Below are 12,713 nucleotides of genomic sequence, written 5' to 3' on the forward strand. Positions count from 1 at the left end.
TAAGAGACTGCTGGCTGGAGATCTGTCAACCGCCAGCTTTTTTTCTTTCACCCTGGAGAGGCACGGCTTCTAGAGAACAAAGGTCTCACAGGATAAACAGCTCAGGAGGAGCCCAGCTACCTGGCAAGGGGTGGGGCATCTCTGCCCAGGCACAGACACTTAAGAATTAGCATAGCAGGCCCATCCCCCAAAAGAACAGCTGGAAGAACAGGGGAATAGCAAGTCTACTGATCAAGCAGCACTGGGAAACTCCAGGACTGAGGGAAAATAGTATTATACAGATTTCAAGGTTTTTTTCCTTATAATTCACTTATCTTTCAGGTTAAAAATTTCCAATATTTTCTTTTTTCCTGTCTTAACTATAATATTTTATCAATTCTTCCCTTTTAAGTTTTTTCCTTTTTGACATTCATGTCATAGATACATCCTTCATTTTTGGCTTCCTTTCAATGTATTCAATTTAATCTTTGTAGATATAAAAGTTTTGGGGTTTTATTGTGTTTCGCTTTATAATTTCAGAATTTAGTACTTTCTAAAATATGGAACAAAATACATTCAAAACCAAGTAGATCACCTTCTTGGCCCACTTGAGACTATATTCTCTCCCCCACCACTTCCTTCCCCACCTTTTTAAATTTTTACTTTTTTTGGTTTGTTTTTCACTTTCATGGCCTTTTTGTTTTCTGGTCCTTGACCTCTTTGGAATTGTCTAGGGTGTATTTTACTTAGGTCGTGGCTGATGTTCTTGACTCTGCCCACTCCTACAGCCATTCTGTACTGAACAAAATGACTAGAAGGAAGAATTCACCACAAAAGAAAGAACCAGAAGTAATAGTCTCTGCCACAGATCTAATGGATACGGATTTAAGTAAAATGTCAGAGATATAATTCAGGATTACAATTATAAAATTATTGGTGGCTCTTGGAAAATGCATGACTCTAGAGATTCTCTTACTGCAGAACTGAGATCTAATCAGACCAAAATTAAAAATACTTTAACTGAAATTCAGTCTAACCTGGATACTCTAGGGATGCCTGCGTATCTCAGTGATTGAGTATCTGCCTTCAGCTCAGGGCATGATTCTGGGGTCCAGGATCAAGTCCCAAATCGGGCTCCTTGCAGGGAGCCTGCTTCTCCCTCTGGCTATATCTCTCCCTCTCTCTGTGTGTCTCTTACGAATAAATAAAATCTTAAAAAAATTTTTAATAGAAATAAAAAACCTGGATGCTCTAACAGCCAAAGTTAATGAAATAAAAGAGAGAGTGAGTGACATAGAAGACAAACTGATGGAAAGGAAGGATGCTGAGGAAAAAGGGAAAAACAATTAAGAGCCCATGAGGAGAGATTCTGGAAAATAAGTGACAGTTTGAGAAGGAATAATATTCGTCTTCTTGGATTCCAGAGTATGGAGAGAGAGGTCCACAAAGTGTATTTGAACAAATCACAGCTAAGAACTTCCCTAATCTGAGGAAGAAAAGAGGCATTCGTATCTAAGAGATACAGAAGACCCCCTCGACACACAAAATCAACAAAAACTGATCAACACCATGACATATAATAGTGAAGCTTGAAAATTTCAGAAATAAAGAGAAAATCCTAAAAGCAGCTCGAGACAAGATTTCTAACTTATATGGGGAGAAATATCAGATTAACAGCAGACCTATCCACAGAGACCTGGCAAGCCAGAAAGGGCTAGCATGATATATTCAGTGTACTAAACAATAAAAACATGCAGCCAAGAATACTTTATCTAGAAAGGCTGTCATTCAGAATAAAAGGAGAGATAGGGAGCTTCCAGGATAGACAGAAACTGAAAGAATATGTGATCACCAAACAAGCTCTGCAAGAAATATTAAGGGGGACCCTATAAGTGAAGGAGGAAGGCCAAGGAAACAATGTGCAAAAACAGAGGCTGTATAAGTAATACTATGAATTCATATCTTTCAAATTCATATCTAAATTCATATCTTTCAATAGTTACTCTGAACTTAAATGGGCTAAATGATCCAAACAAAAGACACAGGGTATTAGACTGGATAAAAAAGTAAGACCCATCCAAATGCTGTCTACAAGAGACTAATTTTAGACCTAAGGACACATACAGACAGAAAATGAAGGGGTAGAGAACCATTTATCATTCAAATGGCTTTCAAAAGAAAGCTGGGGTAGCAATCCTCAGATTAGATAAATTAGATTGTAAACCAAATACTGTAATAAGAGATGAAGAGGGACACTGTAGCATACTAAACGGGTCTATCCAACAAGAAGACCTAAAAATGATGAATATTTATGCCCTAATGTGGGAGCAGCCAAGTATATCAACCAACTAATAAAGTTAAGAGATGCATAGATAATAATACATTAAGTAGGAAATTTCAACATGATACTCTAGGCAAAGGACAGAGCTTCTAAGCAGAACATCACCAAAGAAACAAGGGCTCTGAATGACACACTGGACCAAATGCATTTCACAGAACATTCCATCCTAATGCAACTGAATACACATTCTTCTCAAGTGCACAGGGAACTTTCTCCAGAATACACCATATACTGGGTCACAAAACAGGTCTCAACCAATACCAAAAGACTGGGATTATTCCCCACATATTTTCAGACCACAATGCTTCGAAACTAGAACTCAATCACAGGAAGAAATCTGGAATGAATTCAAACACTTACTTGGAGTTTAAAGAGCATCCTACTAAAAGATGAATAGATCAACCAGGAAATTAGAGAAGAATTAAAAAGATTCACGGAACTAATGAAAATGAAAGCACAACTGTTCAAAATCTTTGGGATACAGCAAAGGTAGTCATGTAAGAGAGAAATATATCTCAATACAAGCCTCCATCGAAAAACAGGAAAAATTTCAAATATACAAGCTAACCTTATACCTAAAGGACCTGTACAAAGAAGAGCAAACAAATTCTAAACCAAACAGAAGAAGAGAAATAATAAAGATTAGAGCATAACTCAATGAATTAGAGAATAAGAGAAATGTAGAACAGACCAATGAAAGCATCAGCTGGTCTCTGGATGAATTAATTAGATAAACCTCTAGGCAGATTTATTAAAAAGAAAAGAGAGGAACACCTGGGTGGCTCAGTGACAGAGTGTCTGCCTTCGGCTCAGGTCGTGATACTGGGTTCCTGGGATCGAGTCCCCCATCAGGCTTCCTACAAGGAGCCTGCTTCTCTCTCTGCCTATGTCTCTGCCTCTCTGTATCTCTCGTGAATAAATAAATAAAATATTTAAAAAAAGAAAAAAAGAAAAAAGACTCAAAAGCATGAATGAAAGAGGAGTGATCACAACCAATGCCAAAGAAATACAAACAATTTTAAAAATGTATTATGAGCAACTATATGCCAACAAATTTGGCAATCTGGAAGAAACGGATGCATTCCTCAAAACCTACAAATTATCAAAACTGAAACAGGAAGAAATAGAAAATCTAAAGTGAGGAAACTGAAGCAATCATCAAAAACCTCCTAAGAAACAAAAGTCCAGGGCCAGATGTCTTCCCAGGGGGATTCTACCAAACATTTAAAGAAGAAATAATACCTATCCTACTAAAGCTATTTCAAAGGATAGAAATGGAAGGAATACTTCCAAGTTAATTCTATTGAGGCAGCCATTACCTTGATCCCAAAACCAAAGACCTCACCAAAAAAGAGAATTACAAACCAGTATCCCTGATGAAAATGGATGCAAAAATTCTCACCAAGATACCAACCAATAGGATCCAACAGTACATTAAGATGACTATTCACCAAGACCAAGCGGGACTTATCTCTGGGATGCAAGGGTGGGTTCGACATTTGTAAAACAATCAGTGTGGTAGATCACATCAATAAAAGAAAAGAACCATATGATCCTCTCAACAGATGCTTTCTCTAAAGCATCTGACAAAATACAGTATGCATTCCTGATTAAAATTCTTCAAAGTGTAAAGACAGAGGGAACATATCTCAAGATCATAAAACCATTTATGAAAAGCCCACAGTGAGTATCATTCTCAATGGGGAAAAACAGAGCTTTTCCCCTAAGGTCAGAAACATGACAGGGATGCCCACTCTCGCCACTGTTATTCAACATAGTACTAGAAAGTCCTAGCCTCAGCAATCAGACAGCAGAAAGAAAGAAAAGGCATTCAAATGGGCAAAGAAGTCCTCAAACTCTCCCTCTTGCAGATGACATGATACTGTATATAGAAAACACAAAAGACTCTACCCAAAAATTGCTACAACTCATATAGCAATTTAGCAAGGTGGCAAGATCACAGAAATCAGTGCACAGAAATCAGTTACATTTCTATACGCTAACAACGAGACTAAAGAAAGAGAAATTAGGGAATCAATTCCATTTACAATTGCACTCAAAACCATAAGATACTTAGGAATAAACCTAATCAAAGAGGTAAAGGATCTATTCTCCCAAATCTACAGAACACTTATGAAAGAAATCGAAAAAGACACAAAGAGATGGAAAAACATTCCATGTTCATGGACTGGAAGAATAAATACTGTGAAAATGTCTATGCTACCAGAGCAATTTACATATTCAATGCAATCCCTATCAAAATACCATGGACTTTCTTCACAGAGTTGAAACAAATAAGCCTAAGATTTATATGGAACCAGAAAAGACTCCAAATAGACAGAGGAATGTTGAAAAAGAAAACTAAAGCTGGGGGCATTACTATACCTGACTTCACACTGTATTACAAAGCTGTGATCAAGATCATACAAAGCTGTATGGTACTGGCACAAAAACAGATGCAAAGATCAATGGAACAGAAAACCCAGAAATGAAGCCTCAACTCTATGATCAACTCATCTTCAACACAGCAGGAAAGAATATCCAATGGAAAAAAGACAGTCTCTTCAATAAATGGTGTTGGGCAATTGGACAGCCAGCCACATGCAAAAGAATGAAACCGGACCATTCTCTTACACCATACACAAAGATAAACTCAAAATGGTTGAAAAATCTAAATGTGAGACAATAATCCATCAAAATCCTAGAGGAGAACACCGGCAACAACCTCTTTGAACTTGGCCACAGCAACTTCTTGCAAGACACATCTATGAAAGCAAGGGAAACAAAAGCAAAAATGAACTATTGGGACTTCAAGATAAAAAGCTTCTGCACAACAGAGGAAACAGTCAAAAAAACTAAAAGGTAACCTATAGAATAGAAGATATTTGCAGATGACATATCAGATAAATCGCTAGTATCCAAGATCTATAAAGAATGTATCAAACTTAACACCCAAGAAACAAACAATCCAGGCATGAAATGGGCAGAAGACATGAACAGACATTTCTCCAAAGAAGACCTATACACGGCCAACAAGCACATGAAAAAATGCTTCACATCACTTGCCATCAGAGAAATATAAATCAAAACCACAATGAGATACCCCTTTACACCAGTGAGAGTGACTAACAAGACCGGAAACAACAAATGTTGGCAAGCATGTGGAGAAAGGGGAACCCTCTTGCGCTGTTGGTGGGAATGCAAGCTGGTGCAACCACTCTGGAAAGCAGTGTAGAGGTTCCTTAAGAAGTTAAAAATAGAGCTACTCTAAGGCCCAGCAACTGCACTACTGGGTATTCACCCCAAAGATACAGATGTAGTGAAACAACAGGACACCTGCACCCCAATGTTCATAGCAGCAATGTCCACAATAGCCAAACTGTGGAACAAGCCACAATGTCCTTAGATGAATGGATAAAGAAGATGTGGTGTGTGTATACACACACACACACACACACACACACACACACACAATGGAATATTTCTCAGCCATCACAAAGGATGAATATATACCATTTATTTCGACGTGGATGGAACTGGAGGATATTATGCTGAGTGAAATAAGTCAATCAGAGAAAGACAATTATCATATGGTTTTACTCATACGTGGAACATAAGACATAGTGAAAGGGACCATAAGGAAAGGAGAGAAACTGAGTGGGGAAAAAATTAGAGAGAAAGGCAAACCATGAGAGACTCCTAACTTTGGGAAACAAACAAAGGGTTGTGGAAGGGGAGGTGGGTGGGGGGATGGGGTAACTGGTGACAGGCACTAAGGAAGGCAAAAGATGAGCTACGCACTGGGTGTTATACTATATGCTGGCAAACTGAATTTAAATTTTTTTTGAATTTAAATATTTTTTTAAATTGTGAACCCATTTGCAATAGCATTGAAAACAATAAAATACCTAGTAATAAATTTAATAAAAGAATCGCAAATCTTAAACTGTGAAAAGTATAAGACACTACTGGAAGAAACTGTAAAAGATCCAAATGAATAGAGAATCAGCCTATTTACATAGACTGGAAGATTCAATATTGTTAAAATAGATGATAATTCTCCCTAAAATCGATCTATAATTTCAACACAATCTCCATCTAAATCTGAGCAAGCCTTCTGCAGGAATTGACAAGGTGACCACAAAATTTATATTGAAAAGCAAGTTACAATAGCCAAAACAATCTTAAAAAGGAATAATAATATTGGAAGAGTTACATTTCCCTACCTCAAAACTTACTATAAAACTACAGTAATCAAGACAGTGTGGTACTGGCATAAGAACAGATAATACACCTGAGTGAAACAGAACTGAAAGTCCAGAAATAAATCCTCGTATTTCTGACCCATTGACTTGTCAAAGATGCCAAAACAATTCAATAGGAAAAGGATAGCTTTTTCAACCAATAGTGCTAGTTAAATTAATTAAAAAATGAGTTTAGTCTCTGACCCATCATACATAAAACTGATCTTAAAACAGATCAGAGATAGAGCTAAAGACAGAAGAAACTAAAGGCATAAATTTAGGAAAAAAAATAGGACAAAATATTCATGACCTTGAGTCAGACAATGATTTATCTAAAACAACACTAGAAGGAAATTTTGATAAACTAGATGTTAACAAAATTAAAAACTTATTCACCTCAAAAGAAACTTAAAACTCTTACAACTCAATAATAAAAAGACAAATTACAAAATTTTTAAAAATGGACAAAAATTTGAATAATGTTTCACCAATGAAGATACAGTAATGGTCAATAAGCACACTGAGAAATGTTAAACATCACAGAAATACAAATTAAAATCACAATAAGATATACTACTTCATATCCTCTAGAATGGCTATAATTGAAAAGACAGATATTAAAAAGTTTTAATGAGGATGGAGAGAAACTACTAGAACCTTCAACTGGTAGGAATCTGTAATTGTGCAGCCACTCTAGAAAATAGTTTCTGAAAAAGTTAAATGCAAATTTATGATCTAGCAATTTTATTATTAGGAATATATCAAAGAAAGAAAGGAAAAAAGAAAAGACAAGACACATTTCTATATAAAGGCTTACATGCAAATGTATACCATTTATAATAGCTAAAAAACTGGAAACTCAAATGTTCTGTAATTAGTGAATAGAGAATATGGTATACTTATAGAGCACTATTTGGCAATAAAAATTAACAAAACTGATACAGCTACCACATAAATAAACAGGGTAAGTGAAATAAGCTAGACAACAAAAGATCACATATTATATGATTGAATTTATAGTAGTCCCTCCTTATCCAGGGGGTGATACATTCCAAGACCCCCAATGGATGCCTGAAACTGGATAGTACCAAACCCCATACGTACTATGTTTTCTCATATATATACCTATGATGAAGTTAAATTTAGGGATGCCTGGTGGCTCAGTTGGTTAAGCATCTGACTCTTAATTTCAGATCGGGTCATGATCTCAGGGTTGTGAGATGGAGTCATGCATCAGGCTCTGTGGTGGGCATGGAACCTGCTTAACATTCTCTCTCCCCCTCTGTGCTCCCCTCCCCCCCCAAAAAATAAATTAAATTTATAAATTAGGCACAGTAAGAGATTACCAGTAACTAGTAATAAAACAGAACAATATACTGGAAAAAAGTTATGTGAATGTGATCTCTCTCAAAGTAACTGTATTTACCCTTCTGATATAAGATTATAAAATACGTACATAATGAGATGAAGTGAGGTGAATGACATAGTGTTAGGCTACTACTGACTTCTGACAATACATGAGTATCATCTGCTTCCAGAGTGCAGTTGACCACAGGTAACTGAAACCATGTAAAGCAAAACTGGATGGTGGGACTCCAAGGGTGGGAGTGAGGAATAAGGAATGATTACAAATTGGCACATGAAATCTTTTTAGGGTGATGAAAATATTCTGAAGTTGACTTATGATAACAGATGCACAATTCTACAAATTTACAAAATATCATTAAACTGTACACTTTAATCAATTCTTTGGTATATAAATCATATCTCAACAAAAGTGCTTAAAAAATTGTTGGGTGAAGAGGTCCATAGCATATTGATATGTGAAACAAAGATATGTCTATAAAATTTATTATTTTAGCTTTAATTAAACATTTTTAAAAACTTGAACCTCAAGTACAGAACTATGAACAAGTCTGGAAGTGAGATAATGGAGAAACCTTTTTTTTCTGCTCATAACCACAGTCTTTAAATCATCAAACACATTACAAACTGTCTCTCACACATGGGTACAGAGCAAAGGAATTGGCTTGAGTAGGTGCTATGAGAAGCAGCAATTGTAAGTGCGAAGGGAGGGGAACGCCACTGGTATCTAGTGGATGGAGGGCAGGGATGCTGCTTAACATTCTAAATTAAGAAGTCTGTCCCCCACAACAGAATTATATGGCCTAATGATGTCAATAGTGACAGGAGTGAGAAATCCCAACTTACAATAACAGACCTTAGTCCTTCAGAAATTCAAAAAATGTATCCCTTTAATAGACTTTATAGAAAAATGAGGCAAAACTGATATACAAGTTATTTTTTAAAAATCTAATTAAGAAACTGGAAAATTAAAATTATAAATGAAAATTTTAAAAAGCTAAAATTGTTTTTAGCTTTAAAATTCTTTAGCATCCTCAAGCAAACTAGTTTTTAGTATATTGTTTATGCTAGGCTTATGCTAAGCTGACATAATTAACAAAAACTCTCAAGTCTATTGTATAAGTGGAAAAATAGAGTAAGCCTGCTAGGTAATGTACACTTTAATAAATAGATGCCTCATTAACTCAACAAATTTCAACAATTAACATGAGCAGATGCCTCCACAGTGACTAACCTAAAATAGGCAAGGCAAATACTAGTCTAACTAGTGTTTATGACTAGAGGGTATATGATCAGAGTATCCCTGTACACCTTTAAGCCATCATTTAAAGAGCACATCAAAATTTGGAGAAAACAAGAAAAAAAAAACGATGAAACAGTATACCATTCTGGATTAGGTGAGGGAGTAAGGTTCTTGGGTTAGATCACTGTCAGAGACCCACTGTCTAACCCACAGTCATGAATATTTTGTCTTGTTTTTTTCTAATTATATACCTTTAGTTTGTTAAATCTTTAGCTCTCCCTGATCTGTTTTAATAACTTTTATATATGATTTGGAGTCAGAGACAAACTCATTTTTTATTAATTTAACTAGCACCATTGGTTGAAAAAGCTATCCTTTTCCCACTGAATTGATCTGGCATCTTTGACAAATCAACAGGTCAGAAATAGGAGGATCTATTTCTGGACTCTCAGTTCTGTTTCACTCATGTGTATTTTCTGTTCTTATGCTAGTACCACACTCTCTTTAGTTCAGAGAACAATTCTGATGATCCCAGATGAGGAACAGTGAGGAAAGGAAAAAAGAGAAAGGGGAAAATAAATACCTCAATCCTCCGTTTGGCTTTGTCATAAGCCCGTTCTTCTTTAGTTCGATCATCATCAGAGTCGTATTCAGATTCTGAACTCATTTCTTTACTTGGTTTTTTATCTAACATTTTCCCTGCATCCTTCTCATCGGACACCTTTTCATCTTCTTCATCACCTTCACTGCCTTCACTTTCTCCTTCCTCTTCCTCTTCCTCTTCACTCTCTTCTTCTTCACTCTCTTCTTCCTCCTCTTCCTCTTCCTCCTCAGGGTTTTCTTTTACTTCTATATGCACAGTATTTTCTTCTTTCAGGAAACAAAGATTTTAAAATAAATGAAAGTTAAAAATGGAGATCAACATTATAAACCTTAAAGGGAAAATACTAGTAAGGGTGCACTAAATCTGGCAGTAACATTATAAAACATCATGAATGCTAACTTGTTTTTATGCATCATAAATTCAAAGTACTGATCACACATTTGCTACAATGAAGACTGCCATTTAACAGTAAACACTTAATGTTACTGAGCCAGACTATAAGCAGAATAAGAACCAAGGGAGCAGGGGTGCCTGGGTGGCTCAGGGGTTGAGCATCACATCTACCTTTGGCTCAGGGCATGATCCCAGGGTCCTGGAATCGAGTTCTGCATCAGGTTCCCCACAGGGAAGCCTGCTTCTCCATCTATCTACATCTCTGCCTCTCTGTGTCGCTCATGAATAAATAATATCTTAAAAAAAAAAAAAAAACGAAGGGAAGGGAACACAACGCTTATTCTTTCTGTTGGGGTCATCTACCGATTCTGTCCTTGATCTTAGCCAAAAGGCAAAGAAGCAGTGGTCATTTGTTGATTCTGGAGGAGGCAGCTTAAAAGCTAAACAGTGCTTAGCCTATTAATGAGGGGCGGTGCACAAGGTGGACAGACATTGGGTAAATACTCTTTTTATGGAATGAAATATCGGAGAACTGAACACTAACAGAATGAATAGGAAATAAATAGGACTTCCCTGTTATTGGCCAATCACCTTCAGATTCTATTCTTATCAATTCTAAATCTGGAATAAAATGATTCCATATTGCTAATTCATTTAGACTCCTGGTGAATGTACACAAAAATTTTCTCTGGAGAAAAATACTGTCCTTGATGTCAAATTATTCCTACAGCTTTACAAGTATAATGTCCAACACAATATATGAAAATAACAAGCCATGTGAAAAAAACATTTCACACAATAGAAGCTAGCATACACAAACCCAGAGGACTTCTATATGCCAAAGTTATAAAACCAAAACTGAGGGGCATCTGGGTGGCTCAGTTGGTTGAGCGTCCAACTCTTGGTTTTGGCTCAGGTCATGAGATTGAGCCTCACGGTGGGGCTGCTTGAGAGGCTCTCTCTGCCCCTGCCCTGCTTTCGCTCTCTAAAATAAATGAATAAACCTATTCAAAAATTTTAAAAATGGGGTACCCCCAGTGGCCCAGCAGTTTGGCGCCTTCAGCCCGTGGTGTGATCCTAGACACCCGGGATCAAGTCCCACATCAGGCTCCCTGCATGGAGCCTGCTTCTCTCCCTCTCCCTGGGACTCTGCCTCTCTCTCTCTCTGTCTGTCATGAATAAATAAATAAAATATTTAAAAAATATTTTTTTTCATGACTCTATCATTTAGGAAGCAAAAGATTAAAAAATATAGAAAGTAAAAAACTATAAAAAATAGTTAAATGGATTATCTAAAACTAGAAGGTACTGGGGACAAAAGTAAGAACCCAAAAGATGGATTTAACAGGAGTGTAAACAGCGAAAGAGAAAATTAGTGAACCAGAAGACAGATAAGAAACACTCTAGAATGAACCATGGACACTCAATTAGGTGGATAAAACAGAAATGATACATTGATACAAGAAGGTACATAATAGGAATAACTAGAATTCCTGAGGAGAAATAATGGCTCATAACATTATAAAACCACACACTGATAAGTCTCTACAGGCAGAATTAGTAAAAGAGAATTGACCCAGGGCACCTCATACTAAAACTGCTAAAAACCAAAGACACATGAAAACTTTAGGTTGATACCTAACGTTAGGTTGACTTCTCAACAGAAACAATGAAAGCTAACACAAGGGAATAGTACCTTCAAAATGTTAAACAGAATTTCAACAAAAAATTCTTCACTCAGTAAATACACCCTTCACGAATAAAGATGAGATAAAGGTATTTTTTAGGAAAGCAAAAATGGAATGCCTCACTAACAGATTCATACTAAAGGAAACTCTAAAAGGTATTCTTCAGACAAGGACAAATGATTTCAAATGGAAGATGAGAGATGCAAAAAGAAATGAACTACAACAAAGAACAGACAATATGAGTAAACTTAACCTATGATTGGATTTAATAAAGAATTAAAATATGGGAATGATGATATATAAACTGAGAAGTGCATAAATTTATTCATGTATTCTGTGGTCTTTGAATTGCACAGAAAGAGGGTAACGTTAAACAGTGATAGTTAAAGGGATCCCTGGGTGGCGCAGCGGTTTAGCGCCTGCCTTTGGCCCAGGGCGCGATCCTGGAGACCCAGGATCGAATCCCACATCGGGCTCCCAGTGCATGGAGCCTGCTTCTCCCTCTGCCTATGTCTCTGCCTCTCTCTCTCTGTCTCTCTCTCTCTCTGTGTGTGACTATCATAGATAAATAAAAAAATTTAAAAAAAAAAAGTGATAGTTAAAGATCCACGTTAAAAGTCTCTAGAGTAACAACTAAAATTAAGCAGAAAAGTATACCACTTCCAAGCTCATGAAAGGAGGAAAATACAGAATTTATAAAACAACAGTCTCAAAGATGGTTATAAAGGACAAAAAAACATAAAGATAAATATCTTTCATTAATCACATCAAGAGTTAAATGTAATGGGCTAAGTAGCCTAGGTAAAATATGACTGATAAACTAGATTTAAAACTCTCAACTATGTGTGATTTAAGG

The 12,713-nt window shown here is 36.4% G+C and overlaps 1 protein-coding gene across 3 annotated transcripts in view; it reads right to left on the bottom strand.

Moving 5' to 3' along the window:
- The window catches only part of EIF5B (eukaryotic translation initiation factor 5B), a 93,684-nt gene that overhangs the window by 30,789 nt on the left and 50,182 nt on the right, over positions 1-12,713 (bottom strand). For 2 of the 3 annotated variants that reach the window (XM_025992461.2, XM_072743019.1), the window contains exon 10: positions 9,756-10,042. In XM_025992461.2, the coding sequence (XP_025848246.1) occupies positions 9,756-10,042 (287 nt within the window). The remainder of the gene's footprint in view (positions 1-9,755; positions 10,043-12,713) is intronic. The other variant, XM_025992462.2, reaches the window with a different exon arrangement.

This window comes from Vulpes vulpes, chromosome 16 (assembly GCF_048418805.1).
Source record: "Vulpes vulpes isolate BD-2025 chromosome 16, VulVul3, whole genome shotgun sequence".
Classification (NCBI taxonomy): Eukaryota; Metazoa; Chordata; class Mammalia; order Carnivora; family Canidae; genus Vulpes; species Vulpes vulpes.